Source organism: Megascapheus bottae, chromosome 16 (assembly GCF_031878675.1).
Source record: "Megascapheus bottae isolate mThoBot1 chromosome 16, mThoBot2.hap1, whole genome shotgun sequence".
NCBI lineage: Eukaryota > Metazoa > Chordata > Mammalia > Rodentia > Geomyidae > Megascapheus > Megascapheus bottae.
In genome coordinates this window covers 3,892,459-3,911,483 of record NC_143524.1, presented here as the reverse complement: position 1 = coordinate 3,911,483, position 19,025 = coordinate 3,892,459, and the positions used below count along the sequence as shown (strand labels likewise).

At 54.6% G+C, this 19,025-nt stretch overlaps 1 protein-coding gene across 1 annotated transcript; it reads left to right on the top strand.

Annotated features, from left to right (window-relative positions):
- Positions 1–36: 36 nt before the first annotated feature.
- Positions 37–15,650, top strand: Carns1 (carnosine synthase 1). The gene is made up of 9 exons (XM_090347262.1): positions 37–344; positions 8,174–8,447; positions 9,885–9,974; positions 10,223–10,710; positions 10,922–11,096; positions 11,189–11,274; positions 11,924–12,155; positions 12,680–12,972; positions 14,125–15,650. The coding sequence occupies exons 1-9, from the start codon at positions 330–332 to the stop codon at positions 15,349–15,351; spliced, it is 2,880 nt and encodes a 959-aa protein (XP_090203388.1). The 5' UTR covers positions 37–329; the 3' UTR covers positions 15,352–15,650.
- Positions 15,651–19,025: the final 3,375 nt, after the last annotated feature.

Sequence of the window (19,025 nt, the reverse complement as noted above, 5' to 3'; positions counted from 1 at the left end):
CCTCCCTGATCCCAACTGTCAAAGAGTGCCAGGCGAGAACAAAGGCCTAGTGTGCCCAGGACAAAGGAGAAACGTCCCACCGGCCCTCGTCCCTCCCGCGCCCTGGTGCACCCCTCGGGACGGCCACCATGGAAACTCCCTCCTACACTCGCTAATTGCCCCCGTGGGTGCCAGGGGTGCCTGGTACATGAGCTGTTGTTAAGACAACAGGGCTGGGCTCCCACTGTGCCCATCCCCAGTTGCCTGCATCTCCGGGCAGCTCCCCAGCACACCACAGGTGGGAAAGGAGAGGAGAGTTGGGGAGAGCCATCTGGAAGCCCTCGCCCTCCATGGGGGACCATCAGGTAGGTACTCTTCAACCTTTCCGTCCCATTGCCCACAAGCTAGGAGTGGATAGGGTCTTTTGACTCTGAAACAATAGATATGAGATCCAGCAGAGAGTCACAAACATACAGGCCAGCGTGAATGGAGGCCTGAGGCGGGAGCTGCAGTTCTGGAACTGCTGACTGGCAGAGAAACCAGGCTGCCCACTGAGAAGCAGATGGGGGTGGCTGGGGTGGGTTTGGGTCTGGTCATTTCCCACTGGTCACGAGGGGCCAGTCAAGGGCAGTGTGGCCTCAGAGACAGTATGACATCACGCTGGTGGAGAGTAAGAGGACTGGGGAGGGCCACATGGCACTCAGGCTAACTCTGAATGTGTGACAGGTTGTGGATAACTTCCTACACTTTGTGCCTGTGGTGTTTGCTGACGATCTCAATGCATTCGTCAAAGCCTGAATCTGGAATGTTCTGTTGACAGGGCCACTGGCTGCAGAAACAAGTTCCATGCGTGCTCCTCTCCCTTAGCGGGTACCTAGCTCGGCCCTCAGTCTGGGGTGGCTCTTCCATACCCATGGAGCCTGAACCCACCAAAGAGGAGAGGGTGGTTTACATAATTCAGGAGGGGCCTCTCACAGTGCTTGGAGAAGCTTTGTTTGTCTAGGAAGGTCTTTTTAGGAAAAAAAAAAAAATCAATGTCCAGATTATGAAAAGAGATTGAAAAAACAAAATAAACTGTCCTGTCAACAGGTTGAGAAAGAGTTTGGCTAGGTCAGTGTATGGCATGTCAACAAGAACCTAAGGATTGCTACAGGCTAATGGCTTACATCTGTAATCCTAGCCACTGAGGAGACTGAGGTCTAAGAATCATAGTTTCCAGTTAGCCTAGGCAGGAAGGTCCCTAAGAGTCTCAGCTCCAATTAATCAGCAAAAATTCAGGAATGGATCTATGCCTCAAGGATACAGTGTCAGCCTTGATGAAAAAGTTGAGGGGCAGCACCCAGGTCCTGAGTTCAAGCCCTAGTACTGGAAAAACCCAAACAAACAGAAAAGGAAGGGTCAGAAGGAGCATATAGCAGGTAGATCAGAGGTTCTGGTCTTAAGAGAAGGCCAGAAAGGTCTGGACATGAGGAATCTCCATTTCTTTAGTCAGCAACAAGTAGAAATAGAGTTGCAGAATTTTTTTTTTAATTTGTGCCAGTCCTGGAGCTTGAACTCGGGACCTGAGCACTGTCCTTGAGCTTTTTTTTCAAAGCTAGCACTCTGCTATTTGAGCCACAGCATCACTTCCAGCTTTTTTCTATGTATGTGGTACTGAGGAATCAAATCTGGGTCTTCATGCATGCTAGGCAGGCACTCTACCACTAGGCCAAACTCCTGGCCCCTGCAGAATAACATCAAAATGAAGAGAGTCCTTTTTTAGGTTAAACCTCTTGGTCAGGCAACATTTGTATTGTGGCAAAGCGACATTATAGTAAAGAGATTAAGGTCTTTGAGTTAAGTTGGTCAGCCTCATGTTTGTTTAGTTTTGGGGGAGACAGCTCAAAGCGGGGACTTTAGGTGAGCCCAACAGTATCCTCCATAGTGACAATCAGAAGTAAGGAGAGACCTGATACTGGTGGCTATGCTTCTCTGTAAATCTAACTACTCAGGAGGCTGAGATCTGAGGATCGAAGTTCAAAGCCAGCCAGGGCAGGAAAGTTTATAAGGGTCTGATCTCCAATTATCCATCAAAAAGTTGAGAGTGAAGCACCTGTGGCTCAAAGTGGTCAAGCACTAGCTTTGCGCACAAAAGTTCAGGGACAGTGCTCAAGACCCAGGTCTGGCACCAAAAGAAGTGGGGGGGAGGAGAGAAGACTGAATTAGAAAGGAATAGACACATGGCCCAGAGTCCAGAGGACACACCCTCCCGCTAGCAACCTAGAGGAATTCCTTGGGCCTCTGTCACAAAAGCCACCCAGAGTCCCAAATTAAGACATCTGACACCTCCACTGGGCAGATCTCACCAACGGGTGAGAACAGATCCCATGTGAGGCTTTTACATGTCCTGGGAAATGTGTTACCAACTCTTTGTGATGCAATTAGTGAGTGGGGGGTGGGCAACAAAACTGACTTCCTAGAGGGGGCTTCACAGGCAGCATGGGGTGTGAAGGAATTCATAAGGGGCAGAGGAGCAAGCATGGAAGCCAAGGCTTCTCTGCTTTCTAGGGTGGGACAGGGCAGACACTACAGATACTGCTGCTCCTGGCACAGGCTCTGTACGCGTTTAACATCTAGAAGAAATGGGGTTAGCTGGAGTTCAGCGGGAAGGTTTCTGCATAGCAGAACAGACAGAGGTCTTTACAAAACGGACTAGGCTAGGCTAACAAGTGGAGCAGCCTTCAACTCAACCCTCTAGAGTTGAGCATGAGGGAAGCTGCCACCAGAGCCACGACGTGAAGGGAAGGAGTCGGGGGCAGGGGCTCAATGCCCAGACCCAGAAAGATATTCTGGGCAGTTCTGCAGATGCCTTCAGCAGCTATCTTCTTGGGGAACCCAACTGAAAGGTTAGATCTGAAGAGAAGTGACTTCCTCCTTGGGTGAATACTTGTCTCCTCCATGCTGCATCAGCCTTTTCACTAGCCTGAGCGCCGGGGGTTGGGGGGTGGGGGGAGCCCTCCCCTAGGTGACAGCATTTCTACTGGAGCACATATGACAGGTCTTTGTGCAGTCATCACCACATACAGTGGCCCAGTCAGAGCTGCAGAGCTGCAGTCACTGGGCGACACACACGATTCCATTGGTGCAGTAGCTCCCGAGGGTGTGTTTGGCTCTGCATCCACCTGAGGATGTGAGAGGGGGTCGCAGGAAAGAGTGGAAGGCAAACAGACTCTACTTGAAATAGGGTTGGGCCCAGTCTTCTCCCTGCTGGTCTCACTGGGCAGGAGTTTGCTCACCTATTCTACCCCTACGTGGCTGGTCCAGCTTAGCCTGAGGCCGCATCACCCCCTGCCCTGCAGAAAGAGCAGAACTTCCCTGCCTGCCTGCCCTGAGTCCCCGTGCTCTGTTTGGGCTGCAGTTGCATGACCTTGATTGTCCCCCCTTTGTGTGACTCCTGAGACAGAAGAGCATTTCTTCAATCCCCACAGTGCTGGCCAGCTCAAAAGCTGGTGCTCGCAGACATTCCCACAGCTTTTTAACAAGCTCGTCCTTCCCCTAGTAAGTTCCTGCAGCCCCCAGCAATAAGGCTGGATAGCAGCTGGGGGAAAAAAAATGAATAACCAACCACACCTACCAAGTACCAAGTACTGGCTTTGAAATGTTTGGAAAAAGCAAGTCTGACTTGTTTACATGGGCTCTAGACAAGATGGACAAAGTTTGGGGCAGAAAGGCTGCTTTGTTCATTTTCTTGTTTCACCTGGGATAGGATTTTGATTTGTAGGCCAAAATGGCCTTGAACTTAAAATCCCTCTCTCTAGCCTCCGTGGGTTAGGACTGCAGAGGAGTCACCTGGCCCTGCCAGCTCTAGCACTTTTTCCTTTTGTCTATTTGAGATATTAAGGATTGAATCCAAGATCTGATACCTGTTAGGCAAAGCACCAAACAAATGAACAATGCCCACAGCCCTTTTGTACTCTGTTTTTTTTCCTTGTACAGGGGCGATGCTAAATTCTGTATCATTCCAATTTTAGTATATGTGCTACCTAAGGGAGGTAGGTGTGTGTGTGTGCGCCCGCGTGCGCATTTCATTCAATCCCTGAACTGCTTTGACTCAAGGCTAGCATTCTTATCACTTTAGCCATAGCGCCACATCTGGCTTTTTCCTGAATAGTTTGTAGGACAGTCTCAGTTTATTGGAAAGTCTCTCAGACTTTCTGCCCAGCTGGCTTTGAGCCAGGATGCTCAGATCTCAGCTTCCAGAGTAGCCAGGATGACAGATAGGAGCCATCAGTACCCAGCTTGTATTTTGTTTTTGAGAAAGAGTTTCACTAACTTTGCAAAGGCTGGCCTCGAACCTGTGATCTTCCTGCCTGTCTTACTGAGATTATAGGTGTGCTCCAACCTCCCCAACTTTGCCTTGCTTTCTGATTAGTCAGATGGTAAAAATGTGATGGTGCCTCCACTGTCCAATGCCTGGGACTCAGAGATAAAGTTTCCACATATATTCCTAAACAAAGAATGGTGGTTTTGTTTTGGGTTTTTTTTTTTTTTTGTATGTGCTTTTGGTCAGCGGTAGGGCTTGAACTCAGGGTGTAGACATTGTCCCTGAGATTTTTTGCTCAAGGGTAGTACTTTACTGCTTACTCTGAGCCACTTCAGTTTTTTTGGTGTTTAATTTTTCGTCTCACAGACTTTCTTGCCCCAGCTGGCTTTGAACTACAATTTCTTTTTTTTCAGTCCTAGGGCTTAACCTCAGGGCCTGAGCACTGTCCTTGGGCTTTCTCAAGTTTAGAGCTCTACCACTTGAGCCACAGCACCACTTCCAGCTTTTTCTTTTTCTTTTTTTTTTATTGTAATTAGTAAAAGGGTTACATGATATTTGCCAGATAGAAGGTGCATTAATTCACATACATTGATACCCTTTCACATGTCTTGGTACCCATTTCCCTCCCCCCCCACACCCCCCACCCGTCATACTTCCAGCTTTTTCTATGTATGTGGTACCGAGGAATCGAAACCGGGTGTTTGTGCATGCTAGGCAAGCACTCTACCACTAGGCCAAACTCTTGGCCCCTTGAACTACAATTCTTAAATCTCCGCCTCCTAAGTAACTAGGATTACAATTAAGAGCCACCATCACCCCGCTGGAACGGTGTCTTGGTACCACATACATAGAAAAAAGCTGGAAGTGGTGCTGAGGCTCAAGTGGTAGAGCTCTAGCCTTGAGAAAGTCCAAGGACAGTGCTCAGGCCCTGAGCTCAAGCCCAGGACTAGCAAAAAAAAAAAAAAAAAGAGGTATATATTATATTTCCCTGCCCTCCAACCTCCTGCTTTTGTGCCTAAATTAGGATTTGTCAGAATTGTTCTCTTATTACCTACATAATAAACACAAGTCCAGTGGTACCTGGTCAGCCTCGCCTGGGGAAGGGAAGACACCACACACTGGGTCCAGAGACACACATTCTGGCAGGAAAAAAAAAAAGATCCCAGCATGGCTTGGCCTGGCACCCGCTGTGTGGCCCCCGCCCAATCATATCACCTCTCTGGGCTGACTTCCCTAAGCATAAAGGCCGGGAGTGTTGCTCCCCCCCCATAAAGGCAAGGAATTAAATAAGGCAAGACACGCGCACTCTGGGCCACTGGGAGTTTGCCCAGCACAGGGCACCCTGGTGGGCAGGGCCCTGGCGGGGCCTGTGGTTTGGGCAGCTGGTGTCCCCGCCCACCCCGGGCATATGTCCATAAACTATATAAGGACGCTCACCCCTGCCCTGGGCTGTGCCAACGCTGCCCATAGCACCACTTGATCTTGCCCGCTCAGAAGCTTTGCCAGACCACCACCTTCAGGTACTCCTATGGCCCCTCCCTAGGGGGGCTGGGGAAGGAGACAGCAGGTAGGGGCCCCTGGGTCCTCCCCCCTTCCCTGTCCTTGTGGCTACCCTGACACTCTCCAGGACCCCACGCACTGGGCACTGGAAAGACTCAGACGGGACTTACAGCAAGTGCAGAACCCAGATGGGGAGGGCACCCTGGGGTGAAGGACCTTGGGGTCCTTGAGGCAGAGCTTCCTCTTTTGCATGGGGTGGGGGTAGGGCGGGAAGCTTGGCCCTGTCCTGACAGGGACGGCACAGAGGTTGTCTGAACTTCCTAAGCCTGAGGCTGGAGGGTGGGGCAGGGCACTGGCCAGCCTGACCACCTGCTCTGTCTCTCTGCCCTCCCTCTCTCACTCAGCTTCTCCACCTTCAAGATGGTAAGTCTCCTGTGGTCCTTCCCCACAAGGGCCAAACCCCTGCCTGGGTAGAAGGAGGGCCCAGAGGGTGACAGCTGGTACCCCCGCCTGCCTTGAGGGCCACCTGCGCACAGCCTGTCTCCTCCATCCCAGATATGGACCCAGACAAGGGCTGTGTCAGCCCTCGTCAGCCTTCCACAGTGTCTGTGAGCTGTACTTGCGACCCCAGCATCCTTCTAGGTTTGGGGGAACAGAAGAGACCCCAAGTTCCTCCCATCAGGGCACACCTCTTCTAATGGATGTGGCTCCTGATCCATGTCCAAGTCTGGTGCCCAGACCTTGCTGACCTGGCCACAACACACTGCCTCTCAGTCACTAAGGGATCCTGACAGCCCCCTGTGAGCAGGGTGGCATGTGGCAGACACTGGGCCCCCGCCAAGTTCACAGACTTCCCAGCCTTCCCAAAGTAGCCCAGCCCCTCTCCTGGAAGCCAGGCCCCCACCAATTTGTCCAGGCCAGGCAACGGCAAGGTACCAAGTGTCCCCACCTATGTCACATGGAGCCTCCTGGTGGCCTCATGTGAAAAGCAGGCCTCAGGGAGGGGGCAGAGGTGTCAGATTTTCTACACAGAAACAAGTGCCAGGGCTAGAGGCTTGGCTTAGTAGTAGAGTGCTTTCCCAGCAGGCTGGGGGCCCAGACCTGTACTGGCAAGAGGAAAAGAAGCTGGGTTCTCGTGGCTCAAGCCCAGAATCCTAGCCATTCAGGAGGCTGAGATCTGAGGCTCGTGCTTGGATGCCATCCTGTGCAGGAAAGTCCTTGAGACTCTTATTTCTAATCAACTACCAGGAAACTAGAAATAGTCACGGCTCAAGTGATAGAGCACCAGCCTTAAGCACAAAGAAGCCTGAGAACAATGGCCAGACCCTGAGTTCAAGCCCCAGAACCCACAAAACAAAGAGGGAGAAACCAGGTGCCAGTGTCTCATACCTATAATCCTAGCTATTCAGGAGGTTGAGATGGGAGGATATGGTTCAAAGCCAGCCCAGCATGAAAGTCCTTGAGACTCTTATCTGCAATTAATTATCCACCAAAAAACCAGAAGTGGTGCTGTGGCTCAAGTGGTAGAATATACTTGCCTAGAGCTGAAGAGCTCAGGGACAGTACCCAGGCCCAGAGTTCTAGCCTATGAGAGAGAGAGAGAGAGAGAGAGAGAGAGAGAGAGAGAGAGAGAGAGAGAGAGAGAGAGAGAGAGAGAGAGAGAGAGAGAGGGATTCCGTGCACTTGAAAAGGGTAAACCCCTTTTGGTAGGCTGTGGTCCATGTCTGAAATCCTAGCACCTGGGATTAGAGGCAGGAAAATGTAAAGTTCAGGGCTAGTCTGGGATACATAAGGACATTGTCACAAAAGGGAGGAGGAGGAGGAGGAGGAGGAGGAAGTGGAGGAAGAGGAGGAATGGAAGGCAGCCAATCCTTCCCCTCCCAGTCCCTCCCCGTGAGCTGGTCACTTAGTGTGTCTTCAAGGCCTACTTGAGAATGACAATGGCAGAACATCACCTACAAAGCCGGGTGGTAGCAGAGTCCATGGGGCTGAGTCATGGGAGAGAAGCGGGAGTGGGCCCTCGCTTGGGTCCCCAGTCGTCAAGTGTATATGCAGCACTTAGAGTACGTCTGGCTCTGTGGGGGTGCTGTGTTGATTTTGAGGAACACAACACCCCAATTCTTTATTCCTGAGAATCCAGCTAGGGCGGATGTACACATGGCTTCGGGGTCCGTGGGCACCAGCAGGGCGTTGCTCACTGCCCTCCTGGCCTGCCGTGCCTCTCAGACTACCTCTAGACCACTGTCCGCTGGGTAGGCCTGACCCTTCCTCACCTCTCTCCTTGAATGTGAGCTGGCGGGGGAAAGGTGGGGAAGCGGCTCACACGATTGGATGGCTTCACGTACTGCCTTGTCCACCCTGCCCAAGACTTGCTGCTTCTGCCCTCCTCAGCTCTCCCTGGATCCGCCAAGTCCTGAGTGGGCCTGCCCGCTGGGCTCCAAGGATCTGGACGGAGAGGAAGGCCCGTGGAGAGGGAGCTCCGGCCTGCCGCCTGCAGACTGCTTCCCCGGCCTCTGGCGGCAGGATGTGGGTCTGGACTGTAAGGGCTCCCCGGAGGGCGCCGAGGCCCGGGCGTGGACAGTCTTCTACTACAATCTCCTGCAGAGCTGCCTGCAGCAAGCCGGCCTTCCTGAGACCCAGGACCGCAGCCAAGTGCCCCGGACAGGTGCCTGGAGACCTCAAGCTGGAGGGGAGGGGCGTGCCCCTGGGGGCAGGGAGGGGCCTTCATCCAGTTGCTCCCCCAGCCCTAGGGTACATGGTTGGTTTCCCCTGAGGGAATGCCACTAGGGTGGGCATTCCTGCTGCAGGCACCTGGCCCCAGTGAAGTCGAGCTGTCCCCAGTTCTCCTGCTACCTGCTCCTGGAAATCAAGGCCCTCAGACTTGTAAAACATGTTCTGTAGAGCATAAATGTCTGTCCGACTGTCTGAGGAGGTGATGAGGAGGTGGTTGAGCGGTTGAGATCCCAAGATTTCTATTTTATGTTTTAAAATTTAGGAGGGGGGCCAAGAGTGTGGCCTAGTGGTAGAGTGCTTGCCTAGCATGCACAAAGTCAAGGGTTTGATTCCTTGGTATCGCATACACAGAAAAAGACGGAAGTGGTGGTGTGGCTGAAGTGATAGATCACTAGCCTTGAGATAAGCCCAAGGACTTGAGTTCAAGCCCCAGGTCTGGCAAAAACAAAAAACAAAACAAAACAAAACAAAAAAAACCCAGAACTTAGCCAGGTGCGGTGGCTCACGCCTGTAATCCTAGCTACTCAGGAGGCTGAGATCTGAGGATCAAGGTTCAAAGCCAGCCTGGCAAGCACAAAAGGACCTGAGGCTCTTATCTCCAATTAACTTCTAGAAAATGGGAAGTGGGGCTTGGCTCAAGGGTAGGGCAGTAGTAGCCTTGAGCGGAAGAGCTCAGGGACAAGGCCCAGGCCGAGTTCAAGCCACATGACCCACCCCCACCCCCACCCCCCAAAAATTAGGAGGGATGGGCACAGTGGTGCTTATGCCTATAATCCTAGCTATTCAGGAGGCTGAGATCTGAGTATAGGAGTTCAAAGCCAGCCAGGGCAGGAAATCCTTTAGACTCTTAATCTTCAATTAAATATCTATCTATCTATTTATCTCTCTGGAAGTAGAGCTGTGACTCAAGCATAAACTGCTAGCCTTGAGAGAGAGAGAGAGAGAGAAAAAAAAAGCTCAGGCCTTGAGCTTGAGTTCAAGTCTCAGGACAAACACCCAACACACACACACACACACACACATACTCAGGAGGCCACAAATAATTTTGTGTAAAAACAAAGGCCCATGGTTAGACTACATGAGCACCGCAGACTTGAAAAAGAGGCTTCCCAGGGCCACATGGAAAGTCAGAGCTCAGGCTTGAGCCAGATCTCCCTTGCCCAGCCTTCAGTGACCCTGGAGCAGCTGCACAGAGACCGGCAGGATGGGGGGGAGGGGCACGCTGCCTTCCCACCTGTCTGTGGCCTGCACTCTTCTGCTCTCCAACAAGGACTGGGGACCAAAGAGTGACAGCAAGGAGGGGTCACCGGTGGGTCCGCGCAGCAGGAACAAGCTCCCCTGCTGAGCCTTGCTGTGCCCCTTCCCAAAGGCTGCCCTGGCGCTGAGGTGACCCTGTGTGTTCTGGGACCCCCCAACACCTTTCTGTCCGTGTTGCTGGAGGGTGGGGTGCAGAGCCCGGGTGAGTATGTGCTCAAGTTCCCCACCCCCTCCCACCGAAAGGGCAGCCCGCCCTGACCCAGCTACATCCCAAAATACTCACCAGCCTTGGCTACCATCTGCATTCCATGGGGCCAGCTGCTATCCTCTGAGTAGGGATGGGTTCCCAGAGCAACTGTCCCCCCATGACACGGGAGCCCGGGCTGGAGGTGAAGATGGCTGGGGACACTGAAACTTCTCTGGCCAGCCACCTGTCCCCTCTGCCTACAGGAAATCTGCTCCTTTGCCTGTCCCCCTCTTGGTTGACCAAGGTGCCAGCACCGAGACAGCCGGGTGAGGCGACTCTGATGGTCTCCAAGGCTGTGAGCTTCCACCCAGGGGGCCTAACATTCCTGGATGACTTTGTCCCCCCACGGCGTGCCACCTACTTCCTGGCAGGCCTGGGTCCAGGCCCTGGCTGGGGCAGGGAGACAGCGGAGCTGGCTCGGAACCTGACCTGTCCCACAGGAGCCACAGCAGAGCTGGCTCGGCTGCTGGAAGACCGGCTCCTCATGAGGCGGTTGCTGTCCCAGCAGGGTGGCGTGGCTGTCCCAGCTACCCTGGCATTCACCTACAAGCCCCCAGGCCTGCTGAGGGGAGGGGATGCCAGCCCAGGACTCCACCTGGTGGAGCTGAGTGGCAAAGAGGGCCAGGAAACCCTGGTGAAAGAGGAAGTGGGGGCCTTTCTGCACTCCGAAGCCCTGGGCAGTGCCTCACAGGTAATGGGCTCCCGTCTACCGGAGCTCTGTGTAGAAGCTGGGCTGGTGGGTGGTCACCAAGTCCTCCTGTGGGGAAGCTGCCCCCAGCTCTGTGCTCTGCCAGCGCCCTGATCTCTGGGGACGGTGCCATGCCCCATATTTCCCCTGCGCCTCCCACCCTCCAGGTGCATGGGGTAATGATAAGGAGGCCCCTTTGCCTTTTCTGATGCAGGTGGCAGTGAAGCTCAGCGGCTGGCGCTGGCTGGGACGGCAGACGTTGCGTCTGCACCCACGGGCAGAGCCAGACACAGTGGTGAGCACTGTGATGGCGTTGCTGGAGAAGCTGGAGGAGGAGGAGAGCATCGTGGTGGAGGCCATGTGCCCACCTGCCCAGCTGCCCTTCCCAGGTGAGAGCCAGCTGTGCCCGGCAGGAGTGGGATTGTGGCTCAGCTTCCTGGACCCTCTGTGCTGGGCTTAGACCTCCCCCATCTTCTCCCAGATGGTCCCTTAAGTGGCCCACAGCTGGCTGTGCGTATCTGTGCCATGGTGTGTCGGACTCAGGGTGACAGGCCCCTGCTGAGCAAGGTGAGAACGGCCAGAGCCCTGGCCCAGGCTCCACTGAAGAGGCGAAGGATCTCAGGCCACCTCTGGACAGAGAGGACCAAATCATTGAGCAGATTTTCATTGTCTTTGTTGAGACACGTGGGCCTGGTTTGCTTTTTGTTTTCCTTTCCCCTGGCAGCCCTCCTGATTCCATCTTGGATCAGGTGCCCGGCCCGTGCTGGTGTCTAGGCCCACGGGCTGATTCACCAGGGCATCATTCTCAGCTGGCAGAGAGTCCACAATCCTCCGTCCCACAGCAAGAACAAACAGGCCGGACGTGCAGCAGGATACCAAGATCTGAGTCCAGCTCAGAGGACCCCAGAGCAGGGCTTGAGTGGAGGAGATGAGGGTCTTCCAGGGGCCATGGGTGGCTAGGGTACACACAGCAGAGTGGCTTCAGGAGCTAGGATGGTACCCGCTTGGAGCCATCAGGGAGGAGGGACAGGAGGCCTGGACAGCTGCGGGGATGGAGGAGCATGACAGGGAAAGGTATTTTCTTTTTTGCAGTTTAAGACAGGTTGGAGAATGAGGATTCTTGAATGTCCCGAGAAGGGTCTGGCACTGGGAAGGTGCCGTGCAGCTGGAGTGAGGTCCACCTGGGGAGGGCCTCTCTGAGTCGCACCCTACCTAGGTGCTGTGCGGCGTGGGTCGTGGGGACAGGCCCCTGCGGCACCAGAACACCCTGCCGAGGACGCTGGCCGCGGCGCTGGCCCAGTGCGGGCTGACGGAGGCGGCACAGGTGGAGGTGGTGCGGCAGCGCGTCAAGACCGCCGCGGAGGCCGCGCTGGCCGCCGTGCTGGCCCTGGAGGCCGGCCTGAGTGCCGAGCAGCGAGGCGGGCGCCAGGCCCGCACCGACTTCCTCGGTGTGTACTGGTCGCTGGGGAGGGCCGGGGGCGGGGGGGGGGGGCGCCGGAGGTGGAGATGGGGCTGGGGAGAGGGGGGCGGGCGTGGAGGTGGAGATGGGGCTGGGGAGGGCGGGGGGGGGGGGACCCGGAGGTGGAGATGGGGCTGGGGAGGGCGGGGGGAGGGGCCGGAGGTGGAGATGGGGCTGGGGAGGGCGGGGGCGGGCGTGGAGGTGGAGATGGGGCTGGGGAGGGCGGGGGGGGGGCCCGGAGGTGGGGATGGGGCTGGGGAGGGCGGGGGCGGGCGTGGAGGTGGAGATGGGGCTGGGGAGGGCGGGGGGGGGGCCCGGAGGTGGGGATGGGGCTGGGGAGGGCGGGGGCGGGCGTGGAGGTGGAGATGGGGCTGGGGAGGGCGGGGGGGGGGGGCCGGAGGTGGGGATGGGGGTTTGGGAGGGCCGGGGGCGGGGCGTGGGGACCCGGAGGTGGAGATGGGCTGGGAACGCGCAGAGGGGGGGCCCCGCGCGATCGGCCCTGGCCCCCCGCAGGCGTGGACTTGGCGCTGACGGTGGTGGGCCGCCAGCTGACCCCGGTGGTCCTGAAGCTGAACTGCGGGCTGTGCCTGGAGGCGTGCGGCGTGCTCGAGGGGCTGTGGGCCGCACCACGCCCCGCGCGCGCGGCGGCGGCGGAGGCGGAGGCGGCGGCCGCCGCGCCGCTGGTGGAGACCATGCTCCGGCGCTCGGCGCACTGCCTGATGGAGGGAAAGCAGCTCCTGGTGATCGGCGCGGGCGGCACCAGCAAGAAGTTCGTGTGGGAGGCGGCGCGGCACTACGGCCTCAAGGTGGGCGGGGCCCGGCCCGAGGCGGCGCCTCAGTGGTGGCGCCTGGCGGAGGGGCGGGACTGGAGCCGGGGCGGGGCGGTGAGGGCGGGGCCGGGGCCGCGGGGCGGGGCCTGCGCCGGGCTCCGCCCCTTGGCAGAACTAGCTGCCATTCTTGTTTTTCTTTATTTCTTTCTTCATCTTTCTTTTGCCGGTCCTGGAGACTGAACTCAGGGCCTGAGCCTGAGCTTTCTTAAGGCTAGAACTCTACCATTTGAGCCACAGCACCACTTCCGGCTTCCTCTCTCTCTCTCTCTCTATATATATATACATGATTCTGCAACATTATTGACACAGTGGGGCTTCTTCTTTTTGGGGGGAGGAGGGGGTGGCTGTGAGGCTTGAACTCAGGGCCTAGGTGCTGTTCCTGAACTCTTTTACTCAAGGCTAATGCTTTACCACTTTGAGTCACAATGCCACTTCCAGTTTGTTTTTGTTTTTTGCCAGTCCTGGGGCTTGAACTCAAGGAGGGCCTGATCAGTCTACCACTCGAGCCACAGCACCACTTCTGGCTTTTCTGTTTATGTGGTGTGGAGTAATTGAACCCAGGGTTTTATGCATGCTTGGCAAGCATTCTACCACTAAGCCACATTCACAGCCTCCACTTCCAGTTTTTGAATAGTTAATTGGAGATAAGAGGCGCACAGGGGCTCTTCTGCCTAGGATGGCTTGAGCCACAGCACCACTTTTGGCTTTTTCTGTGTATGTGATACCAAAGAATTGAACCCAGGACTTTTTGCATGTTAGGCAAGCACTGTACCATGAAGCCACATCCCCCCCCTTTAAAAAAAAAAAACATAGAAACAACATCTTCTTCCACTCCCTGTAATTTATTCTGGTAAATATTAGTTTATATAATTCGAGGCACACAGGCATTGCGCCTTAACTGAGCCACTCCTTCAGTTCCCGAATTTTGCTGGTTTATTTAAAATAGAGTCTGTTGGCTTTATCCATCTGGGATGGCTCTGTACCTTGATCCTCCCATCACAAGCCACCAATGCCCAACTGAGTACCTAGTGTTTATGAGCTCATGGAGTTTGCGGGCTGGGGCCTTTCCCCAAGCTCCGTCTTGCCTTCTTCTGCTGACCTGGGTGTGTCCCTGCTGTGCTGTTGCAGCTGCACGTGGTGGACGCAGACCCCAATCACTTTGCATCCCAGCTGGTTCACACCTTCATCCACTTTGACGTGACAGAACACCGGAAGGATGAGGAGAACGCACATCTGCTGGCTGAGCAGGTGCGGGCCCGTGGCCTGCAGCTGGATGGGTGCTTCTCTTTCTGGGATGACTGCCTGGTGCTCACCGCTCTGCTGTGCCAGGAGCTGGGCCTGCCCTGCAGCCCCCCAGCTGCCATGTGTCTGGCCAAGCAGAAGAGCCACACCCAGTTGCATCTGTTGCGACACCAGGGCCCACCCTGGCCTGCGCCCTCCCTCCACGCAGTGCCCTGCTGCCCACTACAGAGCGAGGCTGACGTGGAGCGGGCCATCCACCAGGTCCCCCTGCCTGGTGTGATGAAGCTGGAGTTTGGGTCGGGTGCCGTGGGCGTGAAGCTGGTGAAGGATGGGCCACAGTGCCGAGAGCACTTTACCCGGATTTCCCGTGACTTGCAGGGCGAAACCGACTACCCAGGCATCGGGCTGGGCTGGGGCAATGCCATGCTGCTGATGGAATTTGTGGAGGGCACTGAGCATGATGTGGACCTGGTAGTTTTTGGTGGCCAGCTGCTGGCTGCCTTTGTCTCTGACAATGGCCCCACAAGGCTGCCTGGCTTCACAGAGACAGCAGCCTGCATGCCCACCAGACTGGCACCAGAGCAGGAGGCTCAGATGGTGCAGGCTGCCTTCCGCTGCTGCCTGGGCTGCGGGCTGCTCAATGGGGTCTTCAACGTGGAGCTCAAGCTGACCGGGTCTGGGCCGAAGCTCATCGAGATCAACCCGCGCATGGGCGGCTTCTACCTGCGCAACTGGATCCTGGAGCTCTACGGGGTCGATCTTCTGCTGGCGTCTGCCATGGTGGCCTGCGGCCTGCGGCCTGCCCTGCCCCCCCGCCCACAGGCCCGGGGCCACCTGGCAGGCGTCATGTGTGTGCTATCTCAGCATCTGCAGGTGCTGAGCTCCGCTGCGGCGCGAGACGCCCTGCAGGCCCTGCATGATCAGGGGCTGCTGCACTACAACCTTCTAGAAGAGTCTCTGGTGCCTGGCAAGTATGAAGAGCCATTCTGCAACGTGGCATGCAGTGGACGCACGCCTGAAGAGGCCTGTCACCGTCTGCTAGGCCTCTGCCAGGGCCTGGGCATTGATGGGCCCAACTACCCCGTTGCCCACTTCCTGTCTCATTTCAAATAGCACTGGGGTCTGGCAGTGGGGATGAGGTGCTGGAGAGGGAGGATCTGAGGTGCCCCCTGCCTCTCCCCTTGTTGCCCAGCCACACCCACTCCTATGCCTTACATGGCTTCCAGAGCCACAGAGACATTTGCTGTCCCTCCTCTCTTCTTTTTCTTTCCTTCCTTCTTTCCTTTCTGTGCTAATACTGGGGCTTGAACTCAGGGCCTAGGCACTGTCCATGAGCTTTTTCATTCAAGGTACCCTCAAGTGTACCATTGAGGCCCAGCTCCTCTTCTGGATTTTAGATGATTCATTGGAAATAAGAGCTGCCTCTGAACTGCTCTCCTCAGATCTCAGCCTTTTAAGTAGCTAGAAGACAGGCGAACCCAGTGAGCGGTGCCATTTTGACATCAAAGCTTTCTGGGCTCAAGGACTATAAAACAAGTATCTAGGAATCTAGGAGCTGCTGGGTCCTCGTGCAGTCCTTCATCTAGTCCATAACTGTTCCCCCACCCCTGGACATTAGCTCTAGAGAAGAACAGCTAACACGCACACACGCACACACACAATGCCACCATCTCTCCATAGAGGACTGGGCTCAAACCCAGGTCCTCATGTCCCCACTTCTAATATGTATCTCCTGCCATTTACACAAATGAACTTTAATGTTGTTGTTGTTATGCCAGTCCTGAGGCTTGAACTCAGGGCCTGAGCACTGTCCTTGGGCTTTCTCAAGGCTAGAGCTCTACTGCTTGAGCTACAGCACCACTTCTGTTTTTTTTTTGTGTATGTGGTACTGAGGAATTAAATCTGGGTCTTTGTTCATGCTAGGCAGGCACTCTACCACTAGCCGGGAATGAGCTTTGATAGGGCTCTGTCCTTGGACAGAGACTGAATCCCCTATTTTTGTTTTATGAAAATTCCAGGATACTTGTAGAGCATACTATGAACACCTCACAGGACCCCTCACCTGTGGCAGTGGCCTAAGTAGTGAAGCAAATGGCTGTGGTCAATAATAATTGCCTCCAGGCAGACACTGTGGTTCCCAGTGTAGAGATGAGGACACAGGCTCAGGGCAAAAACCAAACCCTCGTAGGTCCTAATATAGTGGATGTGGTGTACCCTTATGAGGGTATAAGGGTTAGGCCTCTGACGTACTAACGCAGCTTCCAAGTCCCTTCTCTTCTGTTTTTATTCTTGAGTGGCCTCAGCACTTCGGCACAGCCCTGCCATGCATCACGGGCATCATGTGCCTTCTCCTCCAACTTGTGACCTTTGGCACACTACCTAGCACTCACAGAGAAAGTCTGTCTAGACTAGCTTCTTCATTCAGGGAATCTGCTTCCAGAATTCTGTTCCAGTCCAACATAGGGGCTGTGGGCAGCTCCCCAGTCACCCCTCCCCAGGGTCAGGACTGAATAAAGCATCTGGACTATGGGATAGTCTTTCTTCAGTCCAGAGTATCTCCCAGTCTCATCTGGGTGTGTATGGGGTGGGGGGATCCTGTAGCATCTGGGCCCAAGGGAAAATCACTCCCACAGGCTAGACCTCAGGACTGATATTTGGCAGACATCTACCTGCCTTGCGCTTACAGGTCCAAACCTGCGCATCTCTTCTGGTGAGGTTCAACCTGTGGCCCCATCCGAGCAGATAAACTTTTGTTAGCCTGGATATCTCTGATCGGTAGTGTCTGTAGCCTCATCTCAATGTGAAGAAGTTACAGAAAGGAGAACTCAATTCCTGTCCCCCCACCCCCAAAAATAGAATTTTAGGGATCTTGTCTTGTAGGGGGAAAATGATGCTGGTTGTCTACAGGGAAAGAATGCTGGAGATACCTACTCTCCTCGTCACAACCCTGAGACATCCATGAGCTGCGTCTCCTCCCTAACACTTCCCCTAGCCACACGTCTTCCCACTTAATGAGTGGTCAGGTTGCTAGTAAGACTTCACTCTAAGAAGAGAAAAACTACAGACCAGTTCTAACTGAATAGAACTTTTTCCATTCTTCTTCTGACCTCTGTGCCTTGAACTCCTACGTAAGGTTCTATGCATGTGGGTTGCACCTCATACATATATTTAAAACTATGGATGCTACCATGTACATGTGCACACACCTTCCAAATACCCGCCAAGGCATAGCCCTCATCTGCCTAAGACCAGCCCACTATTCCTAAGAACTCCTTCCACATCTCCAAATCCTAGAAAGCTGAACTTTTCTAAACTATGTTTGCTACTCTTGAACTACTTACCTTGAGCCTATCTGTTCCCTTAACAGTGTATTCTCTCCCTTTAATTAAACTCTTTGCTTTGCCACTTTATTAGTGTGTGTGTGTGTGTGTGTGTGTGTATGCCTTCAGTTCTTTGTTGGAAACTCCAGAAGTCTTGGATCTTCACCTCTGTGGCCCATGGCTCTCTAGCAATGGAAGAGAGACTGTGCTAGACTGTCTTTGTCATAACCTGATTCAGGCCTGTCATCCTAGCTACTCAGGAGGTGGAGATCTGAGGATCTCTGTTCAAAGCCAGCCCGGGCACTAAAGTCTGTAAGACTCTCATCTCCAATTAACCAACAGAAAACTGAAAGTGGTGCTGTGGCTCCAGGGGTAGGGCGGTAACCTGAAGCTGAAGAGCTCAGGGACAGCGCCCAGGCCCAGAGTTCAAGCCCTACAACCACCAACAATGAAGAATTCTGTCTCTGGCCAGTTTCTGGTAGCTCACGCCTATAATCCTATCTACTTAGTGTTAGGTCTGCCTGGGCGAAATGGCTCCTTCCCTTGGCTCTCTCCCCCTGCACCTGGAAATGCCCACCTAGCACAAGTAACCCTGGCAGCTGGCATGCTGGGGGCAGTGGGAGGTCCCCTAGACTGAGGTATTTCCCCTGAGGCCACACCCTTCCCCATGTATACTCTCTCTCCCCCACCACAGAGCCTCTTGCTTGGCCGACTCCATCTTGGGTGGCTAGAGGTCTGTTCTTTCCCTCACACAATAAACCCTCTGTCAGGAAAATGGAGGCAAATGGAAGAGGAATAGGCCAGACTCAATCGTGGACAGGAGAGCACTGTTTATTGAGAAACACCGAGGGGCACAGACCTTCCCTCGGGATTGGAGGTTGTGCATCTGAGCTGGGACAGGAGCTGGGGTTTTATGGGGTCCAAGCAAGGAGGGCAGAAGTTAATACAAAAGCCATTAGGTCAAGGGAGGCGGGGGGTTCCCCTCTGGTCCCCAGTGGGATGTTTCCAGCTAGGTTTGGGTAGACTACCCTGCTGGATTCAGGCAGTCTGTCTTTGGTGGCACCTGGGGAAAAACAGGATGGGATTCAATCCTTTACCTGCTTGTCTTGAACTGCATGGAGTTTCCTTTTGGCAGACCTGACACTCAGGAGGCTGAGATGTGAGGACTGCAGTTCAAAGCCAGCTCAAGCACAAAAAGTCCATGAGACTCTTATCTCCAGTGAACAGCCACAAAACTGGAAGTGGCCCTGTGGCTTAAGTGGTGCTAGCCTTGAGCTGAAGAGCTCAGGGACAACGCCCAGGCCCAGAGCTCAAGCCCCACAACTGATAAAATAAATAAATAAATGAATGAAAGGAATTCTGACTCAGCACGGGAGCTGTGCGCAGCTCCCAGTCATTCCTACCCCCAATAAAGTGACAGTGAAGTGCCTGGACTGTGGGATTGTTTATCTTCAGTGGCCAGCACCT

Bases quoted from the DNA above. Each gene is read 5' to 3' on its own strand.
- Carns1 (XM_090347262.1), top strand. The intron at 8,448-9,884 runs GTGCCTGGAGAC...CCCTTCCCAAAG, and splicing joins CAGCCAAGTGCCCCGGACAG to GCTGCCCTGGCGCTGAGGTG. The intron at 12,973-14,124 runs GTGGGCGGGGCC...GTGCTGTTGCAG, and splicing joins CGCGGCACTACGGCCTCAAG to CTGCACGTGGTGGACGCAGA.